Source organism: Apiospora hydei (genome assembly GCF_038363865.1).
Source record: "Apiospora hydei strain CBS 114990 chromosome Unknown utg000003l_segment0_segment0, whole genome shotgun sequence".
NCBI classification, from domain to species: domain Eukaryota; kingdom Fungi; phylum Ascomycota; class Sordariomycetes; order Amphisphaeriales; family Apiosporaceae; genus Apiospora; species Apiospora hydei.
This window is the reverse complement of record NW_027117362.1, coordinates 31,811-59,153: the sequence shown is the minus strand read 5'-3', so window position 1 is coordinate 59,153 and position 27,343 is coordinate 31,811. Positions and strand designations below refer to the sequence as shown.

Genomic DNA, 27,343 nt, shown 5'->3' with positions numbered 1-27,343 from the left:
CGCCTAGCCGCCGGGAGATTTTAACTTCAGCTACATGTACATAGAAGATAGGCCAGTACCAGGTAAGCTGCATGCTCCGGTTCCCAACTAGAAGACAATTGGAAATGCTTTTTGAATTATCCCCTTGATGGCGACAGCGCTGCCCTCACCATGCCATGCCGTCCTGTACACACATGGGAATAATATTAAGTGCCGTGATACAATGTTTATCCACTGGGCATGATGCTTATCCTATTGGATGAGATACCTACTTGATTAAGCAAGTAGACCTATCGATTATTTGCGGACAGTACCGATTATACCAAAGGCAGCGTTGTCTGAAAGTGGCTTGGGTCGGTCGGAGATAGATGAATAGTAAACTGACAAATAGCTTTCAACGGGACATCCTCGCCAAACGGAAGCCAAGTTGATAGTTGCAAACACAGGCAAGGCGACGGGCCATTTCTTGAATCAACTGATCAACAAACCAAAAGGAAACTCGTCGCGGGCGCTAAAATAGAAAAACCAGAAACCCAAATGTCGGTCGGGAGGTTCCTAGTGGTGTCTCAAACACATGCAGTGAGACGTACAGGAGGCCGAGAATAAGAATACTTCATGTACGTCCAGCCTATCCAGTCAGAGGGAGGGAGGACGTCGGGACGGGAGGATTTGGAGTCTTACAGTTGAAAGATACAAAGTCGAGCCGATCGCGTGGCACAGAGCCGAGTCTGCCTGCCAGTCCAGTCGTTGACTATCCGTCAATCAATTCACCCAGCCAGCCATCCATCCATCCCTGAGACAGCTGAGCATACATTAGGTAAAGGAGAGCCTCATTGTCGCGAAACGTCGTCAATCAATCAATGCAGCAGCAGTAACGTCGAAGTTTTCGCAGCATCCACCCACCACCATTGATTGAGACATCGTCGCCGTCCCATTGAAAGAAAGCCGACAAGACAAACACACGAACGGCTGCCAGAAACGTCCAAGACCAACCCAAGCCCACAAAAGAGAGCATGCGCCATCCCTAAACGGAGCTAGCAGCCAGCCTGGATTGCCTGCCATTGCAACTTTGGAAACCTCCCCTCAAAGACAGACAGACCCAAAACCCAAGACCCAAAACCCAAGAAACGGTCGACCCAACCTTAGGCTGCTAGACTCTGGTCGTTGCGTTCGGTAGCGCCCATACGGAGGAGTACTTGCAGTGCCAAAGTGCCCATAGTGCATACATAGTGCCCCTGGAAAACCGACCGGCCAACCGACGACCCGCGTCTGCCCCAGCGCCAGCGCCAGGGCCCTGGTTTTTCTGGTTCTGGTTTTGCGCCCGCGCCTACCCGCCTACCCTTTCTCGCTTCCAACTGTTCGTGATTGATTCTTGGTTCCGGGTCATGATCAGCTCGCGCACCGCCTTGACCAGATCCGAGAGCACCAGCGAGGCCACCGCATCCGCTCGATACCCAAACCTGCGCCAGCGCTTGCAGGACAACGTCAACACCCTCGACAGTCTCATCAACGACCCCCTCCCAATCCTCCTAATCCAGCTACCGGTCTTGCTGCTGCTGCTGCCACCAAAATCACAACCACCTCCACCTCCGCCTCCGCCACCCCCTCGGCCAACCCTCCCGCTACGCTGGCTTCGGGGTCTCAATACCCTGGACCAGGCCCGACGACCACCACGGACGACCCTCCCCCTACCTGTCCGCCAACTTTGCCGGCGTTGGTGGTGCGGCAACCCTACGCCCGCGGGCGTCCACGGCCAGTCTCGCTGCCTACGGCTCGGCCGCGGACTCGACAGCCAACAACACCAGTCGGCCCGCGACACGGGGAGGAGGGCAGCCTGTACCTCCTCCGCCGCCGCCCTCCACCTCTGCCACCATGTATTCCAACACCCAGCGGCCAGACCCCAACCGACCCTTCAATGTCCCGCCTCCGCCCCCCATGTCGCCGCCCTCCATGGGCCACATGAACGCCACCGCCATGAACATGAACATCCCCCCGCCGCCGCCTCGCTACCCCAGCGCGCCGACCACGACCACGACCGGCGGCCTGCAGCTGCCGCCTCCCCCGTCCGGGCCACCCCGAACAGCGCCATGGGAGGGTCCGCAACATGGCAAGGGAGCTGGGGCACCATGTACAATACAAGGCATGGCATGACATCGATACCACCTCCCCCGTCGGGAGGCCCGCATGTCGCCTACAATCCGCGGCTGCACCAGCAGGCGTCCATGGGGAACCTCCAGATCCCGCCGCCGCCCACCCAGTTCCCCATGCCGCAGCAGACCAGCGACCAGCCGTCAGGCATGTCCGCGACCTATATCCCCACGGCGACACCTACGGCGAAGGGGGTGGGCATTCCCGCCTTCGGACCCGACGAGTCCACCACCTTTTCGGCGACGTCGCACGGCTCGTGGCCGACGCAGGGCAGCAACACGATCGACACGGCCAACACGACGCCGGCCGATGGTGAGAGCCGTGACAGGCTCTACACGAACGCCCTGAACTCGCAGAACCAGAACCAGCGGATGATGTCGACGGCTTCCAACGCCACCAACACTCCTTCCAACATCCCGCCCGAGATGGCGGCCAAGTGGCCCCTGGACCATGTCCTCCTGTGGCTGGCCTCGAATCAGTTCTCCAAGGACTGGCAGGAGACCTTTAAGGCACTGAACTTGTGCGGGGCCAAGTTCCTGGAACTGGGGAGCGGGCAGCACGGCCGCGGCAACTTTGGCATGATGCACCAGCAGGTCTATCCGAGACTGGCGACCGAATGCATCAACAGCTTTACGGGTTGGGACCCCACGCGGGAGAGAGAAGAGGGCAAGCGTATGCGGCGACTCGTCCGCAACATCGTGCACGGCGGTGGAGTTGCGACATCTACCAGCGGCAGCCGGCCGGACGGCCATTCGCGCAAGGACTCGCTCAATGCCTCGCAGGGGGCGGGCACGGATATCGAGTCGCCCAACACCCCGATCAAAGCCCCCGGGCCCGGGTTCGGGAGCCGGCGGTTCTCGCAGACGAGGTCCACCACGATGCCCACCCTGAGCAACACCATGAGTTCCGACTCCAACCACCGGACGCTGCTCAAGAACCTCGACGTCGAGAGGAGCCAGAGACACAGTCCGGGCGTGGCCGAGGCCGGTAACGCTAGCTCGCGTGGCTCGGCGCCCCGCAGCGATAGTCCGGGTGGAAGTCCCAGGCCGCCCAACTCGGGGATGCTGTCGGCCACATCTCCTTCGGGAAGGTTCCTGGGCCACAGGTCGCGGAACAGCACCGACTCGGTTTCTTCCAACGCCGCCATCTACGGTTCAGGTGTGCCGCCCGAAGCCAGTGCCTACCTCCGCAGTGGCCTGAACGGCTCGCGCTCGCCACACGAACCGCCGGGCGACAGGTCGGCGGGCTCCGAACACCCGGCCTCGGCCAAGGGAGACAGCAGCCTCTTCGGGTTCCTCAAGCGCAACAAGCACAAGCAGAAGGAAGACGGCACTTACCACTCACCCAAGGAAAGCGATTCGCCCACGAGTCCTGAAATGCTCAAGTCTTCTGGTACCGGCGGCTCGCATGACGCCGCCAACTTTGACGCACTATCCTTCCGTGCGAGGAAGGAGAACGCCCCCAGGGCTTACCTGCTGGCGACCGTGAACGGGTGGGATTACCGCATGTGTGTCGTGACAGACTGCGAAACGGCGCAGGAGATCCGCGAGAATATCTGTGCGAACCTCGGAATCCATGACGCTAGGTCGGTCCTGCTGTACCTGACGGAGCTGGGCAAAGTCGAGCACGAAGAGCCCCTGGAGGACCAGAGCTTGCTGATCCACAAACGAAACAAGGGCGACAGCAACGGCTCCCTCAAACTGTTTGTTCGAGTGGGCGCGCCACCTCCCGTCACGCCCGATGTGCCCGGCTCGCTCACGCCGGGATACGTTCCTCCGGGCGCCTCGATGGACGAGGACACGTACGCGCGCCTCAGCGGGCAGCGATCCCGCTCGAGCTCGTCGCCTCCCACCTCCCGGGTCAACACCGTCGGCGACAACGGGCCCGACCCGAACGAGCTCGCCCAGAAGGCTACCGCCTACAAGGCCGAAGTCGAGAAGCAGCAGCAGGCCTACTTGGCCAAGCGAAAGCAGGCACTGGGGAAATCGTCGCCCCAAGAATCGGCCGCGACCTCGCCGTACGGTGTCGGTATCGTGGGACGAAACGTGGATTTCGACCAGCCTCGAGTCTCGCCGTATGAGGAAAAGAAGACGCAAGACATGCTTTTCCCGCAGCGCAAGGCGCCCGCACCGCCCGGCGTGGAGACGGCCACCTTGATCAAAGCCAACTCGCTCAGCCGTCGGACCGGTCATAATCTGCGAGCCTCGCAAGGTAGTATAGACGGCTTCACCAGTCAACGGAGACCTACCACATCCACATCCGCATCCGGGTCCTCCGGTGAGAACAACCAACAACAGGAGATGTCGCAGAGGCGACCGTCGTCGGCAAGCCGGGAACCCGCCACATCGGCCTTTGGCGCTCTGGTTGGCATGGGAAGCGCCCTGAGCCACTTTGGACGGCCTACGAAACAGCCGCACAACAGCAACAACAACAACAACAACGGGCGACCCGTGTCGCCGCCGCCCCAGCCCAACCGCAACAACTCGGGACCAGCCGCAGGAAGTGCGCACGAGGAGCAACGAGGTAAGAGATCTATCGCGAATGTTGATTTTGGTGTGTCCACTTCGGGCCGCAGTAGTCCGCGATCCGGATCCCCGGGACCCTGACCTGGAGCCGAGGAGACCTGGCCTTTGTGATTCCGGACTACTCCCCTGGTGGCACTCCACTGAACAAGGGAAAGCCACGTGACAAAGTTGCTGGTGATGGTGATGGTGACGATGAAGAAGAAGAACCCCTTGCTAAGAAGCGTGACGGAATAGTACAACGAGCGCCGTCCCCCGGTAACCCCAGCCCCACGACGGCACATCCGACGGGCACAGCGCCGCCGCCCCAGTCGCCGCCGAACCGCCGCAAGTCCCACGGTCCGGATATCGACTTCACCGACACCGACGTGACCTTCGACCAGCCGATGGCGCCCAAGGTGCAGAAGGACGACGATTCGGATGACGACTCGGACGACGGACTGTTTGCTATTCCGGTTAGGGGCCGCACACCTTCAGTCAAGGTCAGCAGCTCGGAAGAGTTCGATAGGAACGGCAAGCGGCCGAGTCTGACCTTGAGGACGAGGAGGTCCAAGAAGCAGCTCTCGGTTTCTTTCGACGCGCTGGAATCAGACGACGGTCTCATTCCCGCGGACGAAGAAAGCAGTGGTCGACGCCGCCGCACGCCGGCCACGCCCTCGGACTCGGATGATGGGAAGCTCGGCCGTCGCAGGTCCTTTATTGAGCGGGACGTGTGGGCGAATCGTCCTCCCCCCGAGGCGTTGTTGAGCAACCTTGACGCCTTCTTCCCGGAGCTCGATCTGGATCAGCCCGTCTTGGACGAGTCGCAACTCCAAGAACCGACGTCGCCAGCCGATCCGGACAATACTAACAGCAGCAACAACACCGGAGCGACGGAGAATGAGCGCAACGACAACAACCAGGCGGCAAGTTCTCAAGCGGAAGCCGAACAGAACTTGCCGCTGCCTTCGCCATCTCCGGGTATCGCCACTGCTCGATCGTCCATGTATAGCGAAAACGACACGCTTGGCTCCGGACGAGTCGACGCTGAAGGCCGAGCGCCCGAGTTCTATCAATTCGGTGGCCCAGCGCAGTATCCGCCGTTCGGGCGGCGGACTGGGCCGCATGAAGTCGATCCGTGAAGTGGCCCGGGGCGCCCACGAGGCGAACAAACGGTTCACGGCGGCGTCGGCGGCGTCTGGCGCCGGAGGTCCGACCTCGATGATCCAGCGCCGCAAGAGCACCAAGATGTTCGGCGCCAACCTGGTGCAGATCCGGCCCGAGCGCGGGTCCATGATCGACATCATGCCGCAGATCCCGCAGGATACGCTGCCGAAGCGGCAGACGACGTTCCGCTGGTTCAAGGGTGAGCTGATCGGCAAGGGCACGTACGGCCGGGTGTACCTGGGTATGAACGCCACCACGGGAGAGTTCTTGGCGGTAAAGGAGGTGGAAGTCAACCCCAAGGCCGCGGCGGGCGACAAGAACAAGATGAAGGAGCTGGTCGCGGCGCTGGACCAGGAGATCGACACGATGCAGTATCTCGACCACGTCAATATTGTGCAGTACCTGGGTTGCGAGCGCAAGGAGACGAGCATCAGCATCTTCCTCGAGTATATTTCCGGTGGCTCGATCGGGTCCTGCCTGCGCAAGCACGGCAAGTTCGAGGAGCCTGTCGTGTCGAGCCTGACGCGGCAGGCGCTGTCCGGACTGGCGTACCTGCACCGCGAGGGCATCCTGCACCGCGACCTCAAGGCGGACAACATCCTGCTGGACCTGGACGGGACCTGCAAGATTTCGGATTTCGGCATCTCCAAGAAGACGGACGACATCTACGGCAACGACAAGACCAACTCGATGCAGGGGTCCGTGTTTTGGATGGCGCCCGAGGTGATCCGGTCCCAGGGGGAGGGCTACAGCGCGAAAGTCGACATCTGGTCGCTGGGATGTGTGGTCCTCGAGATGTTTGCGGGCAGGCGGCCGTGGAGTAAAGAGGAGGCCGTGGGCGCGATTTACAAGATTGCCAACGGGGAGACGCCGCCGATTGCGGATGAGGTGCGGGAGGCGATTAGTCCGTATGCGTTGGGGTTCATGCTGGATTGTTTTACTGTGTAAGTTCGCCCTTTCCACGACCCTCTCCAACCCTGTCACTGGCGGATAGTAAACGGCTTGCTAACGATACACAAACAGTGACCCGGGAGAGCGCCCGACGGCGGAGCGGCTGCTGATGCAGCATGAGTTCTGCGATCTCAACGAGGACTACAACTTTTTCGACACGGATCTGTATGCCAAGATCCGGGGTACGTTCCAGTAGAGGAGGGAGACTCAACTCGACTTTGTTGTTGTTGATCGGCAACATGTGTCATGAAGGCGGAATGTGAGCGAATCCAACGGTGCGAGTACCTGGGTAATTATGGCAAGTATCAGACAGGATGCCTGGCCAAAATAATGCTTATGCTTGGTTGGGGCAATGTCTAGCATATATACTTCAGATGAACGAACTACTCGCGGGATGGGTATTTCGAGGGTAGTAGTTATAATTATGTAGTTGTTTGGGCTTTTGACTTGCTAGCTAGCATGGCGTCCCGGATTTCGAAATGGAAGAGATGTCGAACTTACATGTTACTGGCCTTTTCTTCCCCTTTCGGTTGCAACCTTTGCTTTTGATTTCGCTTCGAGGTTGAAGTGATGGTTATGTTCCCATTGCCGGGGAAGATGAGGTCCATTTCGTAGTAACTCAGGATCTTCGGAATATCCCCCCACCCCGAGTTAAAGGCAGCTAGTCGTCAAGCCCGTTTGGCGTTTATGCAGAAGTTTCTTCATCGAAGACATGTGGAGTAACAGCAAACATAAAAGCCGTAGCGACGGGGATCTAATTGTGCAACTCGAGTCTTCCCTGCTCCGGATATTCCATATCATGGCTGAAATCCGTGGCAGCTATGCCCTAATTGGTTACATGCTTGTACTAGGAATACGACGGACAGACAAATAGACCAACAAGTCGCAGACTGCCCCCAGATATGCCAACTTATAAAGAGGTCATCAGACCTACAATGCCTTCAGATTCGGTCATTCGACAGCATATTTCGTTATCCATTGGCTGCTTGACCCATCATGTCTGTGATTGGTCCCCGCATGATACATGGACTGATGATGATCGCATACTCCCCAGCAAGATTATCATGGACTCGGGACATGTCCAACTGTACTTGATAAGTGTTGGTTTCTTTTTCTTGTGGGTCCTTCTGGCAGTCATCATCTCCTGTATATTTCTCCAGTGCGTACAACGTCACGTCATCGATATACTCACTGGGGTCCTCGCCAGGACACCTTCCAAAACACGGATGCTCCATTTCTTCCTGATCACCGCTTGACACACGAGGGGGATTACCATAGGACTCGGCCACCAGTGATTAGCTCCAGCCACACTTTGGCGGCTTGGTGACCATTTTATCGAGGAAATTGGACCATTTTTAGTTTTGGCTGAATACATTTTATCTGCCCTCATATCGTTCAATTGTTCGTCGGCGTCGTCGCCTCAGGCCAAGGTGGCACTAAACAGCGTGGATTGACTGGAACCCGTGATACTGCGCCCCCAGCGCCTCTCCGAAGCCCGACTTCAGCGGCAAGCTCAATGATGACTGATATGCGCCCCACAAGGCCTGGAGGGGCCTCCCTCACGGCAACACGCCAAGTTTCCGCACGGCCGGGGCCGACGTCGAGGGCTAGAGTGTCGATCAGTTTCTCGTCATCCCGGAGTGAATATTTAGGTAGATGGAGCCATCTCTTCCAACCGCCAAGTCGAGTCTCCGACTCGGGCTCCGTGTAAGTGCTCCTGGTATCCTCCAATTTCGAGGTCCTGTCCCGGCATCTGCACCCTTCTTTTCGGATTTGAACAGCCCATATATCGAGTGGGCATCAGTTACGGCCGACTCCTGCTCACTGATCTCACCATAGGTTCCTGGTCCGGCAATTTCAGTTTTGTCCATCTACCCAAGGATGGTTACATGGATAAAGGATCACTTCGGTGCGAGTAGGCGATATTAGGAAGTCTTACGATCACACGCGCTTGACTGCTGACATCTTGACTGATCCTGTGCTCTTGTCGTGCCACACGGGCGACAATCCTTCAAACTCAGTACAGTCAGAAAGGTCGCCGAAAAGCAGCGTCTTGGCCCCCTCTTTCTAAAACGCCTGGAATCCTTGGGGCCTGATGTTTCTTACTTACTACGTTTAAAGGTAGGAGTTGCTCCTTCCGGCACCGGCTATCCGGAGGCGATTCGATAGAGGCCATTTGCTTAGTAAGTAATTAGTCGCAGGAAGAGGGCTTTTTCAATCCTTTCAGTTCTTGCTTCACTCTCCTGAGTATGATTCGGAGGTCATGGATGCTATGGGCATTAGAGCGCAATTTCTCTTACTTTCCTTTTGGTGTTGAAACACAACGATGGCATCAAACACGGTACCCAATCAGCGGCCAGAGTTCGATGTCGGTTGTGTTCCTGGCCCGGCCTAGACCGACCACTAATCTAGGTGAGGGTCTCCGAGACCTGGCGTCGATGGGGGGATCCACTCCGAAAAGAACCCTGGAAGATCTTTTTTCTTTTCGGCTGTCTCGATTCGGCCTAGCAGAGAAGGCCAATGGAAGGACGCGACAGATGGCATCACATCACATCACGCACTTGATGACTCTGTAGATGGAAAAAAATTACCCGGACCAAAAGGCAACCGATCCAGGCTCTGCATCCCTCTATCCAATCGAAAGCGCCCCAAGGCCGCGTGTAGCACCTTCGGCTAGTAGCATCCCAAAGGATCGCAGAGATTGGTCCAAACTCGGAATTGGCCAGGGGCCGGCCTATCCACATCGAGTATAGCCTCCCTCCCTGCCGCGTGTGGCGTGGCGGATATGACAGACCGATTAAGCATAAGTCATCCAAAAGGGGCAGGCGACGGCTGCCCTGGTGCGCCATGAGACCGCCGACAGCCAGGAATCGGTTCTCCCCATCGGCATCATGCAACTGCCAGTAAGCAGTCAACCGACGCCGACGGCAACGACACCAAACGCGATGCAGAAGCTCGCAAGGTCGCTTCCAGTCTTTGATCCCAACACTGCAACCGAAATGAGCAGAGATTCGGAGTTCCATGGTTTAACAACCCGGTCTCGCATCGCACCTCTAAGCCTCCAAGCCCCAACCCCCGGTTCCCAAATCCACCGGTGCAGGGCCGATCTGGGGTAAATAGCACATGAATCCAGTGAGATTGTAACGTTTGAATACAACGTCCCATATGAATCCCATAGGCATCCCACATGTCAATCCTGCAGCCCCATGGCCTAGGTCTCAGCCCCAAACTGCTTGCTTATTGGTGGCTCTGTTCGAGACCAGCTCTCATAGGGATACATCCTCCCTTGAGCCTCAACTCACCCCCTTGTCCTACTGAACAAGTCAGCTAGCGAATCCCATGCCATCGATGGCGCTAAAGTCTAGTGCGTCCTGCCTCGATGCAGCCATGGGTGTTCATAGAGAGTCGTACGCGATGTTCCATTGGACCGCTGGGAATGTCGTCTTTCATTACTGTCATTTTCCAAATTAGGCGATGTATCCTGTAAGCAAAGGGCCGTTCCATGAGCCTCAAGCGATGCATAGGTATATATAACGCAGATCATCTCCCCTAGTGACCGTCGATCTTTTCCACAGGCAGACACACATCCTGACAGCGATCAAGCTTGTCTATACACTCCTTTATACACACTCCTTACCTGTTCGCTTCAAAATTATACTACACTACATACCCACTTATACTAATATATCCCTTCCTCCATCCACCGACAACATGTGGTCTAACACGCTTCTGGCTCTGGCCCCTTTCGTGGCCTCCTCGCTCGCCTGGACACCTCCCTCCTACAGCGGCTTCAACCTCCGATGGACCGACGCTTTCGGTGGCAGCGGCGGCGCCAGCCCCGACCAGGGGAACTGGAACATCATCACTGGCGACTTGAACGTCAACAATGAGCTTGAAACTTGGTGCGTAACTCCTATCAGGCCGTCTTAGCTACTCATTATCCGTGTACTAACTGCTGCTGTCTAGTACGTCTGTCCTTATGCTGCCCAGCAGCTAGCCCCTTGCCCAAATTCGTCTATTTCAGTAGTCAACCCAAGGTCAAAAGATTTGAGTAGGAACTAACATGTGCATTGTCAACGTGCAGACTCCTCGAGCACACGGAACCTCCAGCTGTCCGGAGGCAACACCCTGCAGATCGTGCCATGGAAGGGCGGCGGCACCCACGGCTGGACCTCCGGCCGAATCGAGAGCAAGTACACCTTCACCCCCGCCGCGGGCGTCGTGACGCGCGTCGAAGCCAGCATCCGCTTCGGCTCCAATCCCATCAGCGCCAAGCAGGGCCTGTGGCCGGCCTTCTGGATGCTGGGCAACTCGATACGCAACGGGGTCCAGTGGCCCGGGTGCGGCGAGCTCGACATCATGGAGACGGTCAACGGCCTCCTCACGGGCTACGGCACCGTCCACTGCGACCGGGCACCCGGCGGCATCTGCCAGGAGACGCAGGGGCTGGGCAAGAGCATCGGCATCCCGAACCAGGAGTTCCACGTCTGGCGCCTCGAGTGGGACCTCACGTCGAGCAACTGGCAGTCCCAGTCCATCAAGTGGTTCCTCGACGGCCAGGCCTACCACACCCTCACCGGCGGCAACATTGGCAACCAGGCCGTCTGGAACACGCTGGCTCACGCCCCCATGTTCTTCATCCTCAACATGGCCGTCGGCGGAGGCTGTAAGTCGCAACCCCTTCCCACCCCAGGGCTGATGAAAGTGAAGGATACTTACTAACAAACAACAGGGCCTGGAAACCCCAACGGTGTCACCCAGGACGGATACGGCGCCATGATGGAGGTCGGCTACGTCGCCCACTACCAGCGCAACAACATGGCCGCAATGAAATTCGCCAATGGAAACAGCAGCAGCGCCGAAACCGACTACCCCAACACGAACACTCCGGTCGCGCCCGAGATGATGGCGCTCCTGGATAAGGAGGCGCCCTCCATCTCCGCCAACACCATTACCAGGATGGCGAGACGTTTCTTCTCTTGATTAGTAGAGGAAGGAAGATCATGGAGATTGGGATATGTTGATCCATGACACCACGAAAAAAACCCTAGCTGAATAATGAACTACACAAAAGCACTCGCTCCATTTCCTCTGCTGCTGCTTTCATCTCTCCAGTTATGATACCCTCCGAGCTTTCTGATTCCCAGTGGTGTCTTTTTTCTTTTCTTTGTTTTCACTTCTTTGGATGGGAAATGTTTGGTGACTCTCATGACGCGGAGATGACATATGAGAATAGGGCTTGGAGTTCTTCGAAATGGGTACTTAAGTACTTATCCCCTTAATGGCGAGAACGCTGCTTTTGGCATTACTTTCCATGAATGACCAACTGGTTCCCGATCTGTCCGATTAGGCATTGCATCCATTCCAGGGCAGCTTAGGTATTATTCTATTATGTCTAGTAGAATAAACATTATGCCAGTAGTATAAACAATTATTAATCCATACAGTACGGCATAAAACGGTGGAAGCAGCGCTGTCGCCATTAAGGGGATAAGAGGGAGGTCTTTATGAAACTTTTTCACTTGCATTCACTTTTACTATATTTTGCTCATGACTTGCTTCTTTAGGCAACGCCAATTGTATATATCTTGGGAACCTATGATCCCTTTCTTTGCACCTCTTGACATATATATATGAGGGCAATCTGCCACTTGGTTGTTTGTCTATCTGTCGGTTGATGGTGTTGCGCTGACTTAGTTACGAATGCCTCTCCACCAAAAGTTCTCTTACCAAAAATGTGCAGGCTTGGCTTCCTTGACGACGCAGTTAACACTTCCCCTAAAGAACCGAGCATTGGCTTTCGTCAACTGGCCTGAGAAAGGGACAAGTCAGACTTAAGAGATATGTAGACAAGTCATATCTTGTGAACCCTTGTATTGCTGACGAGGCTGCTCCGAAATGGAATCGAATGCCCCTGTGTTCACGTGCACTGCGTGATTCCGATTGAGACTTGAGAAAGTCTTTGATAGTAAAATAACGCAACTTGTTCCATAAAGGGTGCATCATCATACCTCGCAATAGACATCCCGTGACCCAAACATACCCCGAGCACACCACTCAGTCGGTCGTTGGTGAAAAGATTGCCAGATCGATGAAACGTCATCAATTACGTTATGCAGGCTGCAGCCATTCACAAGGAGTAATATAAAGGTTCCTGCCCTATTGCAACCACACCACCCGCTCCTCTGGGCCTCTGGGGCAAGATTGCGACAGGTGAGCAGTTAATGTGAAACGGAGATTGTTGTCCAAGATGATGATTCGTGGGCGGGGGCGGCAGAGATGCTGATCTCAGGTAATGACGGCCCGGCCGTACCTAGATCTTCATTTCGGCGGGTGCGCCTCCGAACCAAGATTCTTGAGCAAATGCTCGTCCCGTGCCGTCAATTGTATATGATCGTCTTATGCGCTGTGAAAGTGTGTGGCCAGTTCAGAAGGTGATCCCATGGTCGGGGGAGGGGGCATTTATCCGGGCACACTCGCAGAGGCGCCCATGCCGATCCCCAACCCGTTGCGGACGGAAAATCCGCGGCGCCCACTTGGCCAGCGTCGCGGCACGCGTCGCCAAGGCGAAACGTGCTGATATAACCGGCCCGCCAGGCGCTGCCTTAAAGTCCCAAGAGGCTCGGCGCTGGGCAACCCTAGCAAGTTGGCCTCCAGCTACCACTCCTCGTCATCATTTGTCTTATGCCAGCCTGCCCCATGAGTCAACATCAGGCCGTCAAAGTCACCAGCGGAGATCTGCGGAGCCTTGTCGCTCAGCGGCGCACCCTCCGGAACAACTCTACGTCTGACCCGAAAACCGCAGTCCGCGACGAGAGAGGAAGATTATGGATCCTCGAGTCATCTTCGCCTGGCGGGACAAGACGGGGTTGCCTCCGTGATGCGTTGGGAAACCGATGGATAGGAGACAGGTATCGTGTATAAGTAGCGACGATGAGAATGAAGGAACGCGGGCTTATCTCGACTCTAGAGCACCAAGCCACCACTGAATACCAGACCTGCTTCTTCATCCTTCACCATGTTGTCCAAGATCGCCATCCTGGCGTCCCTCGTCGCCACCGGGCAGTCGCAGCTGGCCGGCACCGAGCAAGAAGAGGTGCACCCCAAGCTGACCTGGCAAAAGTGCACCGCCCCGGGCTCCTGCAGCAACGTCGCGGGCTCCATCGTCGTCGACGCCAACTGGCGCTGGGCCCACGGCAAGGGCGGCTACACCAACTGCTACACGGGCAACACCTGGAACTCCGAGTTCTGCCCCGACAACGAGGCCTGCGCCGCCAACTGCGAGATCGAGGGCGCCGACTACGCGTCCACCTACGGCATCACCACCTCGGGCAACGCCGTCAGCCTCAAGTTCGTCACGCCCAACAGCAGCGGCACCAACGTCGGCTCCCGCGTTTACTTGTTGGCCGACGACGAGAACTACGAGATGTTCACCATGAACGGCAACGAGATCGCCTTCGACGTCGAGAACGGCGAGATCGGCTGCGGCCTCAACGGCGCCGTCTACTTCGTCTCCATGGACGAGGACGGCGGCAAGGCCCGCTCCCGGGCAACAAGGCCGGCGCCAAGTACGGGACCGGCTACTGCGACTCGCAGTGCGCCCGTGACTTGAAGTGGATCGACGGCAAGGTGAGTTCTCTTCTCTCAGATCCTAGTTCTTTATTACCTTTGAGGAAATCAGTGCTGACGGATGACGGTGTAGGGCAATGCCGAGGGCTGGAAGCCGTCCCCGACGACGCCAACTCGGGCGTCGGCGCCATGGGCCCTGCTGCGCCGAGATGGACCTGTGGGAGGCCAACAGCATGTCCTTCGCCCTGACGCCCCACCCCTGCGAGGACTCCGGGTACGTTGTGTGCGAGAACGAGAGCTGCGGCGGCACCTACAGTGAGGACCGCTATGCCGGCCAGTGCGACCCGGACGGCTGCGACCTGAACCCCTACCGCCACGGCAACACCGACTTCTACGGCAAGGGCAAGACCGTCGACACCAGCAAGAAGTTCACCGTCGTCACCCAGTTCCACGGGTCGGGCAGCAGCCTCGAGAGCATCTCGCAGTATTTCATCCAGGACGGCGCCCGCATCGACGTGCCCGAGTCCAAGGTCGTCGACGGCGGCTCCGTCATCGACGAGGCCTTCTGCGACGCCTCCAAGGAGCTCTTCGCCGACAACCTGCGCTACCAGGAGCTCGGAGGCCTCGCGCAGATGGGTGACGCCACCGGCAAGGGCATGGTTCTGACCATCTCCATCTGGGATGACGTAAGTTTTCATTGTCACTTTCCACTGCTATTTGAGGAAACTAACAGGACTTCGACGCAGCTGTACTCCAACATGCTCTGGCTCGACGGCGTCGTGTACCCCACCGACCGCAACCCCGGCGACCCCGGTGTCGCCCGCGGCGAGTGCGCGCTCGAGGGCAGCGAGCCTGCGACCGTCCGCCAGAAGTTCGCCAACGCCAAAGTCACTTACAGCAACATCAAGTTCGGCCCCATCGGATCCACCTACGACGTCTAAACAGATATGGCTGGCTGAGATGGCTAAGCTATGGAAAGGGGCATCCCCTCTTCACATGTCTCGTCGCAGATGCTTCCATCTACATAGCATCATTCACCTGTAGATAGTTTGAGTTGGATCCTTCGAGTTGTGTTCTCAGCGAGCGGGGATGTCTGGTGTATATTGTTTGTATATATCTACTACTATAGTCTGTGGAAACCTATGAATCAAGTTGTAGCAAAATCTCTGGTTCAAGGTGATGTTTGATCCGATGCCCATTGAATAAAGCACATGGCCTCACCACACCCCTCGGATACTCTTCAACCCTGTAGTGAAGTTCAAATGTCTCGGCCCTCCCACACGTTACTGACAGCGTTGACATATACCTCCTCATGTTTGCTAATATGGTTGCAGTGCGGTGTATCGTCAACGATGATCTCCTTGGTCATCCAGCCCATCTTGCGGGCCACGGCCGCGTGAGACACCACATCCCTCCAGTCCGTCATTTTGTCAATCTTGGATGCCACGTAGCACACCTGTCTGCAGCGGACGAGCTTTCCATCCAAGACCGACCTTCGCCAATAGTCCTCTGGAGGCTCATTTCCCATCGCGATCCATACGTAAAGCAGAGTGATGGTAGCATAGACAAACGCCGTGGTCAGAATATTGACAGGAAACCCGCATGGGAATGAGTACATGAAGGCGTGGCATGTATTTTTCCATGAGGAGGCATTGGGCGTGCTGTCGCAGATCAATCCGACCACGGGAATAGGAGCTTGCAATCTTCCTTCAAGATCAACCAGCAAGTTCGTTGCCGAGTTGGCTCCCCCGTTGGACATCATGTGCAGCAGGATCCGGGGCTGCTCGTTCGAGCTTGCACCACCACGCTGCAAACTGTAGTGCTCCTGCAAGAGCTGACAGACAACCTGCTGCGCTGGTCTCATGGCGCGCCGTTGACTCGCGTAGGAGCTGACCATACTGCCCACGGCGGATTTGAGCAGCAAAATCTTGGCGCCTGGGGCTTTCTGGCGGTAAATGTCCGCATACTTGGCAATGTGCTTATCGGCAGCACCCATCCAAGTGCATAGGACGATAAGATGACCGACCAGATGTTCTGATGGCGTATACAGAAGGATGTTGGGGCTGAGTTCGACAAATCCCTGCAGAGCCATTGCGATGATGAACACATACAGTAGCGCTATTGCTGTGTTTTGTTTTATAACCGCTGCCGTTCAATATCGAATGAGGCTTTGGAGATTGGAACAAAGAAAAGAGCCGTGCGAAGGGGATAACGGGATCGAAACGATTATGACATGGGATAATGCTGTGCGACCGGATTGCCATTACTCCGTCGCCAGCACCAAATTGCGCGGTTCATTAGCCAAAAGATGGTGACGGTTTTCGGGACCAGATAAAGCCCTCACACTGTTGGCTACGTCGACGACCAACGTCAAAACAGTGTTGGGACTGCTGCGCAGGGCATCACAAGTAAAGGGGTGGAGACGCGAAGTAAGGGATAGATGTTGGTGTCTCTTTAGGTAGCCAGTGCAACACAAACAAAAAACAGTACAACAGCCGTTTGCTCCCGTCCCACCCGGCCCAGCAGACTGGATTCACAGAGACGAAAGAAGGATTGCACGCGTCATCCTATGTTCCGTTGGAGGCCCCGCGGCCCATTCTTCCTGCCTCCCTACCTCCCGCCTTTTGGCCTGCGTCTAACTATTTCCCAATCGCCAACTTCCAAAAAGTCAAGCGCCATCATGGCCGAACCGACCCTTACCACCAAGTTCCGGGCTATCGTCGTCGGCGCTGGACCCGTGGGCCTGTACCTGGCACACGCCCTCTCTCGAGCAAACATCGATTACGTCCTGCTGGAGCAGCATGGCTCGGTGCATCGAGATCGGGGCGCCGGCGTTCACCTATACCCACAGACGCTCAGGCTGTTGGACCAAATAGGTCTTTACGAGAAGGCCAAGGATGATTTCATCGTAACCCACACCCACACAGATCTCCTGACTGGGAATGGGCGAGTCATCAAGTCTACTCCGTTGTGGTCCATGTTATCGGAACAGTGAGTAATACCCCATCTACTTCTTTCCAATTTCATAGAGATGGATCGTGTATCTAAGTCACCACCACCAATCAATTAGGCATGCGTACCAGATGGTGGGTGTCTCCCGCGCACAGTTGATTGCCCTCCTGTATGAGAACCTTCCGGAGAACCAGACACGGGTAAAGACTGGCGCAGCCGTCTTGAACATAGAAGCCCATGAAAAGGGCGTCAAGATCCATCTACAAGATGGCAGCACCGAAGAGGGCTCTATCCTTCTCGGCGTCGACGGTGTCCACAGCAAAACCCGCCGTATAATGCAGCAGCTAGGTCAGACACCGCCCGACACATCGCCCATGACTGCCACCCATCATGGCCTCTACGGGAGTTTCCTGCCCCCTACCAGCCTCAATTTTGAGGTTGGCGCCTTTTTACCAGTCACGCGGCACTGGGGTCGTTTCGCAGATCATGATCGGTGCGGACAGGGCGCACTTTTCCATTGTGCGGCCCAATCCTGAGCCGACAGCAGAGTCAAAACAGTACACAACTGAAGACCGTGACCGCTTTGCCGAAGAACTGGCAAGCATATTCGTCGCGCCCGGGGTCCGCTTTCGGGATATATGGGAGGCTGCCGTCATGGAAACCGTCGCTTTGGTGGACCAGGAGGAAGGATACTGCGACAAGTGGTACCACGAGCGGCTGGTGCTCGCGGGCGACGCCGTGCACAAGTCTACATCTGTCACGGGCATGGGAGTGAACATCGGTCTCAACTCCGCTGCCGTGTTGGCTAATGAGCTGTACCGCACCCTGCACTCCGTCCCCGACCCGAGCACGAGGGCGCTCGAGGACGCCTTCGCCCGGTACCAGCAGAAGCGGTCCTTCGAGGCCAGCCGACTGTACGAAGTCGGCCGGAAGCAGGTCCGTGGTGTCACCTGGCAAACATGGACGGACTGGTTCTGGGATCGCATCGTCAGCCCTTGGATCGGTGTGGACAAAGTGGTGGCCATGTTCGGGAAACTCATCAAACGGGGGCAGATATTGGAATACGTGCCCTTCCAAGATCGGAAAGTCCGGGTGCCTTGGGTCCATAGCCCTCCTGCGGTCTAGTTCATGCCATCTCGACGTACTTGGTACGCACTTTATTCAGCCACCGCTGCCAACCACACCTATTGCATGAATATCGCAACCGAATCAGACAACACCATTCCCTGGACGGCGACAACGCTGTTCCCACGTGTTGGGCCGCCTTGTACGGATCAATGATTATTTAGTTTTAAAGTACAATGCTTACACTATTACACTGCACCTCCCTGCTCCTACTATATAGACGTCAAAAGGATTAACCATTGAAAGCTCCCGTAATGCCCCAAACACCGCAGATTGTATAGGAAAGCCCCGCCCGAGAGGGAACAAGGAGCAAAAACAATGTAATTTCAGTCCTTTGCAGATTCAATGATGCGGTCGCTGGACATCCCACCGCCCTTCTGGTCCAATTCGGCGTAGACTTGGACCGCGTCCGGCGACAGCGCCTCCAAGACCGACCGGGTCTCATCCCAGACGACCTTGCGCATCTTCTGAGTCTTGGCCGATGTCATGAAGCTCGTGGGCCTGTTTTGAGTATTCTTGGTAAGCATACGGTCGCGGGGTTTTCAGGTACTAGTCCGGGAAAAGAAGAAACAAGAGACTGTGGGTCCGTACTTCTCGACTTCATAATCCCAAAGCATGGCGCCGTGCGAATTCTCTACAGGCAGGCAGGAGGGGCAATCGCTCTGCCGCAGGTGCGCGGCGAGCGCCCAAATACCTTCAAATACGCCCTGGCTATGACGGAGCCGGTGCTCAGCGGCGACCGGGTGCAGCCGGGGTCGAGCGAGTGGACGTGGACCTGGCCCGGGTCCAGCAGCGACGACAACGTCTCGAGCCAGCAGTAGTGGACAATCTTGCAGACGCCGTACTGCGCGATCTGCCAGATGACCTTGCCGTCGCTCATATCGCGGAGATAGCCCGCGGGAGGCTTATTGGGATGTTGGCTCCCCTTTGCGGGGAATTTCATCCAGGGCCCGGTCATGCGAACGGCCGACGAGGAGACGTTGCTGATGACGGTGGGGGTGTGGTGCTCATTGGCCGATTTTTGGAGTTTGGGGAGCAGAAGCAGGGTCAGAAATGCGCAGGAGAGGTGAATGACCTGGAGATCTACAATAGAAGATATGCGAATGCGATGATCAGCGGACTTTGCTCTTGGGATACTGGAGATTTTAGCAACAGTCAGTAAATGAGGATCATCTTACTCTCTTCCCACCCATCCCCCGTGACGAATCTCTTGATGTTGTTGGTCGCCGATCCGATGAGCAGGACGTCCAGGCGCGGCAGGCTCTTGTTCAAATCCGCGGCGAAGGCCTTGGTGCTCTCAAAGGACGTGAGATCCACCTGCTTAATCAAGATACGCTCTCGGGCAAAGCCGCACTCGGTGACAATCTCACCCACCAGCGTCTCGGCCTTGGCCACGTTCCGCACGCCAAAGACTAGCGTGCCGACATCGAGTTGGGCCAGGACTTTGCAAGCTTCGGAGCACATGACCCCTGTGGCACCTGTGGGTGGCAACGTAACACAATCATTGGTAAGCACCTGGTCGAATATAGGGATGGTAATAAACAACCAGACATAGAGAGAGAGAGAGACAGAGGGAGCTGCTGCAACATTACCAATGACGACGACGGTCTCATCGTGGAATGAGGCGGTAGGCTGGGCAAGATTGGCCTTGGCCTGCCGCCTGATCGAGCCGAGGGGAAACGATTCACGGATATTCACCATCGTTCGTGGTTATATCTATATTGTCATGACTGGAGTGATAATGGTAGGAAAGAGGGACAGTTACACGATGCTGCAAAAGTCCACGGCGAACTACATGGTGAACTCACCACTCTCCTCTCTTCGCTAAGCCAGTTTCGATGTCTCGGGGTAATGACTCAACTTGAGTTCACGGCAGGCCTAGTTTTTGTTACGAAAGTCTCGGGAGATCGTTTAATCTTTGATAAGTTCCTCGGGAGGCAAAGCCTATTCCCGCCCGCGGCTTCCTAACGCCGAACCAGCCACAGGGGGTTGGCTCTCTCGCATTATCAAAGCTCTCCTGCATTAGCAACACCAGTGTCATCCGATATAAGCTGTGGCCTGGCAGCGGGTAGTCAAACTCCCATGCACTTTTTATGCAAAAAAAGGCTGAAATGATTCATGGATCTGATATCCTGCCGCTACTTGATAACGCCAATGCAGTGACCGAGGTTCAATTGTTACGCCACGAGCTTGGACAAACTATTTGAAAGTCCTTACCCGTGCGTGCGCGTATGAGTTGCAGAAGAACATGTGGTGGTGGTATCTAAGAGGCGAGGTAACTCGAAGAAAAACAAAATAGATATCACTGGGTCTCATTGTATTGCGTGTCTTCAAGCGATTTCAAATGACATGAACAATTTGACATGATCCTACCTACACCGCCTCAGATGCTGCATAAGCTACTCTGCGAGGGCTCCGATACACATAGAGAGAGACCTTATGGGCCTTTAAACGGGTCACTGGTTCGCATCTCAGGTGTGAGTGTCCAAGGCATAATATTCTGCCTGGTGTGAGACAGTTCAACCCCACGCTGATATCTAAGGTCGGGACTCCGAGCCGCGCCAATTCCGTTGAAGGACAAGATCCTGGAAAGGCCGGATTTCTGATATGACTACTTGCGCACTGGAAAAAAATGCCTGAATGCCTTGCCAATACTTTTAAACATGTCTATATGCCTATAGTAAGCCCTAGCCATGGCGCGCACCGCCTTGGCATAGCCTCTCAGCCGTATCAAGTCCCGTATGCAGCTCGTCAGCCTGGATTGCCAAGAGCCCCAAGTGCGTCACGAGGAGATGATCATTCGGTGAGATAATACAGACGACACCATGTCAAGATACAGCCCTCTGTGGACACACGGATAAGTATATATAAGCACTGTCAAGTTACACAGCAGAGTTTGTGTTGCATGCCTCTCATCTTTCTGTATCTATCTTTGAACACTCTCACCGATATTTGAAAAGAACGACTCAGACACTGCCTTTGGCGGTGGTATACGCGCTTGCAGACACATTGAACAACCCATAGACTGATTGGAAAGATCATGTGCTTCACTGTGAGTCACTCTGCGGCGTTCCCTCCGGAAGACCACCCATGGCCTCTGAACATATCAACTGACGCATTTGAAGTCCGGAAAGAAGGAGTCCGGCTATGCCGCGCCACCTCCGCGGCCCGTTGCGGCGTCCTCAAAGCCGGCCATGAGCAGCGGGAAGCAGCAGCCGCTATGGACCTCCGGCGGGGGCTGGTCCTCCGCGGGCCGCACAACAGGCGGTAGAAGCCGAAGAAACAACACCTCCTACGCTGGCTGGAGTGGTGGTGGCTATAGCGGCGATGGCGGGGGCGGTGGCTGCTCCGGTGACGGTGGTGGTGGTAGCAGTAGTGGAGGAGGAGGCGGTGATGGAGGCGGCGGTGGTTGTTAATTGAAGGGGCCGGTTGGATCACCGACCGCCGTTTGAAGAGGAGAGATGCACGCGATGAGCGGTTCTGGAAAGAGAAGATGCGATGTTTTGTTTAGCGCGTGTCTCTTGTACTTCTGCTTCCTTCGTTTGACTCCCATCCACGTATGGCTAATGTGGACTTGTGCATTCAAAGGGGTTGGAGGTGTAGTTTCTCGCCTCGACGAGAACCAATCTCCTCGACCAGCTGTTGTGTGGCCAATCTATCTGTTGCGAATGCAATTTAATGCTTGGTATATCCGCAAAAGACGCCGTGCCTTCTCCACGAGGACCTGCCAATTTCATTTCAAGCACTTTCGTAATGGCGGGCTTCTTGCCTGAGTTGAACCATCATGATCGAGCCCGTCTGGTCAAAAATGCAAGCTCCAGCGCCCCCGCAAACCGACCGCACCAACGCCCTCGTTCAACCACCGGTTCAAATGTGGCAATCACAAGACAGGGCGAGCCTAACCATGTCAAGTACTTCGGTTCGAGCATGTTCGTTATAGCGAAACTGTAATTCTCTTGCCGCATATACTACCTAACAGCGTTTGTGGGCGGCGTTTTGGCGCTGCGCTGCAAGCGGTGGCGCGTTTTGTCAGTCAAGCCGTGAGTTTAGGCGGCGCTTCCACCCCAACGCCACCCCTGTCAGCGGCACTCAGCCCCTGTCTGTCCGTGTCAAATTCACCTGAAGCTGGAAATTTGTACAACGCCGCATCGTTTGTTCTTTTTAGCTGCGGCCGCCGGGCAGCGAGATCGCAAGACTGCATCCTTCCGTACGATTATTCGTGGTCCGGGGTGCGGGCGATACAATCTGGCTTTGCCATTGAGTGTAGACCGCAATTCGCACCTTTGACGTACGGCAGATGCAGTGTCAATCTGGGCAGGTTCTGATTGAAGTTGCTTCCTGGCTGCAATCAATGCAATAGCCATGGTCATCTGTCACACAAAGCAAGAAGGGACAGTGCAACTGATAGTATGTAATAGTGATTAAGTATTAGACAAAAGGGGTATCTCTCTAACTGCGTGTCTATCGTCTAATGAATCCCAAGGAATTAACTTTTATCTAAAATGTCTCCCGTTGCAGCCGCCATCGTGACCTCGATCGGTGTGAGATGGATAAACGCTCCCTTTCATAACCCGGTATATCGTATGTGCATGAATGAGAATAAATGCAGTCTCTCTTCTCTCTCTAGTTCGCGACGTCCTGGAACCAAGCGTGGTCGAGAGCCTGCTGGGCCGTGATGCGCTTGCGGGGGTCAAAGTGCGTCATCTTGCGGATGAGGTCCTTGAAGTCGGCGTCGAGCACGTCGCTCTTCCACATGGCAAAGGGCCGGCGCGGGTTGCCCTGCCCAAAGGACCGGGCCATTTTGTCGAAGCTGGACCGCCACGGGTGGCTGCGGCCCAGGTACTCGAGGAAGTCGTCCAGGTCGTCCCACTCGGCGAAGTGGGAGATCTGGCGCTCCAGGATGGCGAAGCTGGGGTCGTTCTGCTGGGCCATGTTGTGTCCGCCCTGGGGCATGTCCATCCAGAAGATGACGCGGCGCAGCAGCAGGAAGATGCTGACAATGGCAAAGGAGAAGATGTCGGTCTGCTTGTTGATGGCGCCCTTGACGTGCGCCTCGGGGCTCCGCCACCAGTGGTTGCCCACCTGGATGCCGCGCAGGGCCTGCCGGGGCGGGATGTGGGTCGAGTCCTCGAGGTCCGACAGCTGCACCTTGTCGACCACGATGCCCTTGTCTTCGGTCTCGTGGTAGTCGACCATGATGTTGTTGGCCTTGATGTCGAGGTGGGCAATGTCGTGGGCGTGCATCCGGGCGAGGCCGCGGAGGGGCGTCCCGCAGGATGCGCTTCTGGGTGCTCAACGAAATGTCCTTCCAGGCGAAGTTGAGCAGATGGTCGCTCAGGTACTCGTTGACGAACATCTTCTCGCCGGGGATGGTGTCGCGGACGGCGCGCAGGTAGGGGCTGTCGGCGAACTTTTGTTGCAACGAGAGGGCGTAGTTGTACTCGGGCTCGAAGAGCGTCTTGAGGACAAACTTTTGCTGATCGGCCTCGGCCAGGTAGACGTGGCGGTCTTGCCGGTCCTGGAGGACCTGCTTGATGACATACTTGCGACCGGAGCGCCCGTGGAGGGAGGCGCCGATGTGGGCAAAGGGGTCTTCGGGGGTGGAACCGAGGCCAGCGGCGGTGGTCTCAATGGCGGTCGCGAAGGTGCGAGGTCGAGCCAATTCCGCTCGAGCGATGGGAGCGACACATGGTCGGCAGGCCAGGCGGGCCGAGGGTGCTGTTAACGAAGAGCGCAGTAGTCGTGATCCAAAGGTAGAGGTCACGGTGCGTAGTTGCATATTATTGGCCCTTCCCGTCTGTGTCGTGTCTTTGGGTAAATTGCAAATGCAGATAAGGGTCTCGTTGTTAAGGTCTATGGTGTACTTGTGTAATGAATTCGATAAAGCACGCAGGGATGAAAAGTCGAAAACGGCGTGGGGGAGGTGTCGAAGGAGGAGGACGGGGAAATAAATATAAGCAAGTCAACAGTCAATCTGGCCGACGGGTCCGAGTGCGGATCTCCCGCAAATGTAAGTACCTAGAAAACAGGCCAGGGGACCAAAAATAGGTGAAGCAATTAGTACAAAGGCGGCCGATCCAATTTTGCCAATGTCAGGGTCCGGTTGGTTTCTGGCTTTTCGGGTTTCAGACTTTTGTGTTGTTCTCAGCTCAGCAAAGGCTGGCCTAGAAGCCTGAATGCAGCTTGGCTGGCCATCCTCGCCGTCGGGGGGATCGGCCATCCCAGTGTGGGCACGATCTACAGTGGGAACAGGGCAGTGGAGGCGCTGGGGCACAAGTTGGAGGGTGCCAGTGCATTAGGGCGCCCAGCGGGGGAGCATCGGGGTCCCTGATCCGGGGGAAGTTGGGGCTAATTGGAACTATTACCGGCCCTGGGAATGCCTGGGATTGGCTTAGGAAGCGTGGCAGGCCTAGCAAATGGAGGCTGATAAGGCGGTTGCCAAGGTTCGCTAGACCCTCGCCCACCTCGCTCGTGTTCTAGAGCGAGGAGCGCCCAGCAGGCACAAAGGCCGCTGCAGGAGGGTGGCAAAACCATTCCACCATCCGTCGACCGGTCGGTGTGCAAGATTGTTGATCTTGAGTCTAACCAAGTAAGTTAGTCGATAGTCGACTTGTCGAGACTGTTGGAGAGCATCCGTGTCTGTCTACTTTAGGCAGTATGCTGGTATCTGCCCATAGACCCTACAAGACCTACATCGACCTCGCATGGCCCCTTTCTTGTCCTGCTTGCTGCGGCAGCTGGAGGCGGCGGGAAACTTGGACCTAGCTGTTTCGAACGGTGTCCGATAATCATCTGAACCGGATTGATCGTCTCAGCTGTCAGGTATGTGTGCGAGTCTGTGCCTGGATTAGCATTAGCCTTTGCGAGGACGCGCCAGCCAGTGCAGAATGTCGTGTCATGTAGCAGTACACCGTCTGCCAGCCCGTGTTTCCCGTATGACTAGCACTGCACGTCCTGGCCTCGTACCTTGTTCTGCGCCCCTGGCTCTGCTGGATGCGCCCACGTTGTGAATTGATTGCCAGATGATTGACTGCTGGATGCTTGGCTTGCAAGCTCGGCCGCCACAAAACTGGGAACGGACAGACACGAAAGCTAGAAAGCAAGTATCTCCCATCCCCAGAAGCCCATCCTGCCATCCCTCCCATTTCGAATTCCTTCACCGCCGACATGCGCATGTTCGGGTTGTAACTTGTCTGCCCACATGGATGCATGTGCACATCTGACTGGATGCCAAGTGCGTCTCGAATGAGTCGAATCCCACCGTACGTACAGCACATCACAACTCAAGCTTGACAGTCTGCAGTGTCTTCATGCGAGATGACCACGCTGCATTGCATGCCTTGATTGCCCCGAGTTCGTTGGAGGCGGTCACAGTCAGCGGCTCGGTGAAGGGAATGCATTTGAAATTGCTTTTACAAGGTCACGCGGTCGCATGGCTGCCGGTAGTCTGTCTCGTTTCGAGGCGTGGGGGTGAATCCTACCGTAGGCTTGGCAGCTTGGCAGGCATGGGGGTGGGTGGCAGACAGAGACACAGCAACTGTAAGAACTTGGAGTCAGACAGACCTCAGCAAAAAAGAGAGGAAACGTTTTCTAGCCATCCGCAAAACTTCATCCATGCGGGCATGGTATTTCAAAACGCCGCCGCCACATATTCAGTCTGCATTGAAACAAACCGCCAAACCCTTCTGCGAAGGCCGCATTGCTATTATTATCCCATCTATACTGGTAGAATTGCATGTACACTGTCATGAACCTGACGGCATTGTTTCTCATCATCGCGTCGCAACCATCAGGTAGGCAAGGGGCAAGACTTCATGGGGGTCTTCGCCGATGACCGGAGGCTTTTGCGACCGGCTTCTCTGCACCGTTATATCCGATACAACTATCTGCTACCTCCCGCTCTCGTTTATTGATTCATCGGTGTATTCGGGCTTGTCTCAATGGGGTAACTATGTCGGCTCGGGGAAATCGTAGCCGCCGTGGGATTGCGGCGCTGGCTTGCATGCAGGTAAAGCAGCCGACAGTTCAATGCAGCCACTGGACGGACACTTGCGTAGAGTAAGTAATCACCCCACGTCTCATCCGCATCCGTCGCAACGGGGAGGAATTGTAGAATCACTCTCACGATGCTTGCTGAGGGCCAGTCGGCCTCGTCTGGGACCTGAGTATGGAGGACTGTGTAAACGAGTACCTACCACTAGGCCAATTTCATGTCATACCTAACATACAGTACCGGCCCATCCTCACCCTACACATATCCAAGACCCTAGCAATGGGCTGGGCCATGGTGATGTCGCTATTTCGTAAATCTCCCACCACGAGAACACGCCAATTCCTAACGGTATCGTGACCAAGCTCGCTGACGGAGCAGAAAAGTCACGCGTCAGCAAATTTCGCTCGTGGGTCAGCCTGTGTACCCGGGACCAACTTCAACATGCGAGGAGGGAAGTGATGGTCATCATGCTTATTCTGTATTGCTGCCCAGGTCGAAAAGGCACTGCAAACACATCACGGTGATGGGTGCTCCTATTAGCTATCGAACTACGCTGTTCTCTCCCAAGATTGTCGCAGCTTCTTGTCACGATGCAGCATGTTGACACCGTTGACAACGTGACGACGGAGATCTCTTACCACTGGCGGCCTACGGGCAGGCTGTCGTTGCTCCTCTGGTGAATATCGATCGACTGCCCTACTAAGACGGGATTGTGAGTCTATCATTTTGGCTGCCTGGCGCAAATGGATGGTCCAGCCAGTTTTGAGTTGCCCTGGTCGCTGTTGCGTCTCGGTGTCGCTGCGGGGTAGCATCGTCAATCGCCAGGCCAGGGAGCGCCGGCCCATCCGCGATCTGAACAGTCGCGACCGTTTCGCAAATGACGCCACCTCATATCGCTGCTGGCAATGATTGATTAATTAACTAATGATTCCTTCAATCACATATTTTCTCTCTCATA

The 27,343-nt window shown here is 56.0% G+C and overlaps 9 protein-coding genes across 9 annotated transcripts; 5 read left to right on the top strand and 4 right to left on the bottom strand.

The window, feature by feature from the left end:
- Positions 1 to 1,364: 1,364 nt before the first annotated feature.
- PG997_001794 (uncharacterized protein) lies at positions 1,365 to 6,942 on the top strand (the record flags this gene model as incomplete). Its single annotated transcript, XM_066806109.1, has 4 exons — positions 1,365 to 4,650; positions 4,749 to 5,558; positions 5,641 to 6,739; positions 6,819 to 6,942. 4 exons carry the CDS (start codon positions 1,365 to 1,367, stop codon positions 6,940 to 6,942), a joined length of 5,319 nt encoding a protein of 1,772 aa, XP_066673405.1.
- Positions 6,943 to 10,457: 3,515 nt separating this feature from the next.
- PG997_001793 (secreted glucosidase) lies at positions 10,458 to 11,729 on the top strand (the record flags this gene model as incomplete). The annotated part of the gene is made up of 4 exons (XM_066806108.1): positions 10,458 to 10,648; positions 10,744 to 10,769; positions 10,831 to 11,412; positions 11,479 to 11,729. The coding sequence occupies 4 exons, from the start codon at positions 10,458 to 10,460 to the stop codon at positions 11,727 to 11,729; spliced, it is 1,050 nt and encodes a 349-aa protein (XP_066673404.1).
- A 2,035-nt stretch (positions 11,730 to 13,764) lies between these two features.
- PG997_001792 (Esterase/lipase/thioesterase) lies at positions 13,765 to 15,256 on the top strand (the record flags this gene model as incomplete). The annotated part of the gene is made up of 5 exons (XM_066806107.1): positions 13,765 to 14,283; positions 14,304 to 14,375; positions 14,449 to 14,550; positions 14,582 to 15,001; positions 15,062 to 15,256. The coding sequence occupies 5 exons, from the start codon at positions 13,765 to 13,767 to the stop codon at positions 15,254 to 15,256; spliced, it is 1,308 nt and encodes a 435-aa protein (XP_066673403.1).
- Positions 15,257 to 15,573: 317 nt separating this feature from the next.
- PG997_001791 (uncharacterized protein) lies at positions 15,574 to 16,407 on the bottom strand (the record flags this gene model as incomplete). The annotated part of the gene is made up of 1 exon (XM_066806106.1): positions 15,574 to 16,407. One exon carries the CDS (start codon positions 16,405 to 16,407, stop codon positions 15,574 to 15,576), a length of 834 nt encoding a protein of 277 aa, XP_066673402.1.
- Positions 16,408 to 16,995: 588 nt separating this feature from the next.
- PG997_001790 (uncharacterized protein) lies at positions 16,996 to 18,392 on the top strand (the record flags this gene model as incomplete). The annotated part of the gene is given in 3 exon segments (XM_066806105.1): positions 16,996 to 17,306; positions 17,386 to 17,704; positions 17,724 to 18,392. The coding sequence occupies 3 exon segments, from the start codon at positions 16,996 to 16,998 to the stop codon at positions 18,390 to 18,392; spliced, it is 1,299 nt and encodes a 432-aa protein (XP_066673401.1).
- A 326-nt stretch (positions 18,393 to 18,718) lies between these two features.
- On the bottom strand, positions 18,719 to 18,919 carry PG997_001789 (uncharacterized protein; the record flags this gene model as incomplete). Its single annotated transcript, XM_066806104.1, has 1 exon — positions 18,719 to 18,919. The coding sequence occupies one exon, from the start codon at positions 18,917 to 18,919 to the stop codon at positions 18,719 to 18,721; it is 201 nt and encodes a 66-aa protein (XP_066673400.1).
- Positions 18,920 to 19,026: 107 nt separating this feature from the next.
- Positions 19,027 to 19,856, bottom strand: PG997_001788 (uncharacterized protein; the record flags this gene model as incomplete). Its single annotated transcript, XM_066806103.1, has 2 exons — positions 19,027 to 19,475; positions 19,571 to 19,856. The coding sequence occupies 2 exons, from the start codon at positions 19,854 to 19,856 to the stop codon at positions 19,027 to 19,029; spliced, it is 735 nt and encodes a 244-aa protein (XP_066673399.1).
- Positions 19,857 to 21,432: 1,576 nt separating this feature from the next.
- On the top strand, positions 21,433 to 21,663 carry PG997_001787 (uncharacterized protein; the record flags this gene model as incomplete). Its single annotated transcript, XM_066806102.1, has 1 exon — positions 21,433 to 21,663. One exon carries the CDS (start codon positions 21,433 to 21,435, stop codon positions 21,661 to 21,663), a length of 231 nt encoding a protein of 76 aa, XP_066673398.1.
- A 1,352-nt stretch (positions 21,664 to 23,015) lies between these two features.
- Positions 23,016 to 24,171, bottom strand: PG997_001786 (uncharacterized protein; the record flags this gene model as incomplete). The annotated part of the gene is made up of 2 exons (XM_066806101.1): positions 23,016 to 23,676; positions 23,735 to 24,171. 2 exons carry the CDS (start codon positions 24,169 to 24,171, stop codon positions 23,016 to 23,018), a joined length of 1,098 nt encoding a protein of 365 aa, XP_066673397.1.
- Positions 24,172 to 27,343: the final 3,172 nt, after the last annotated feature.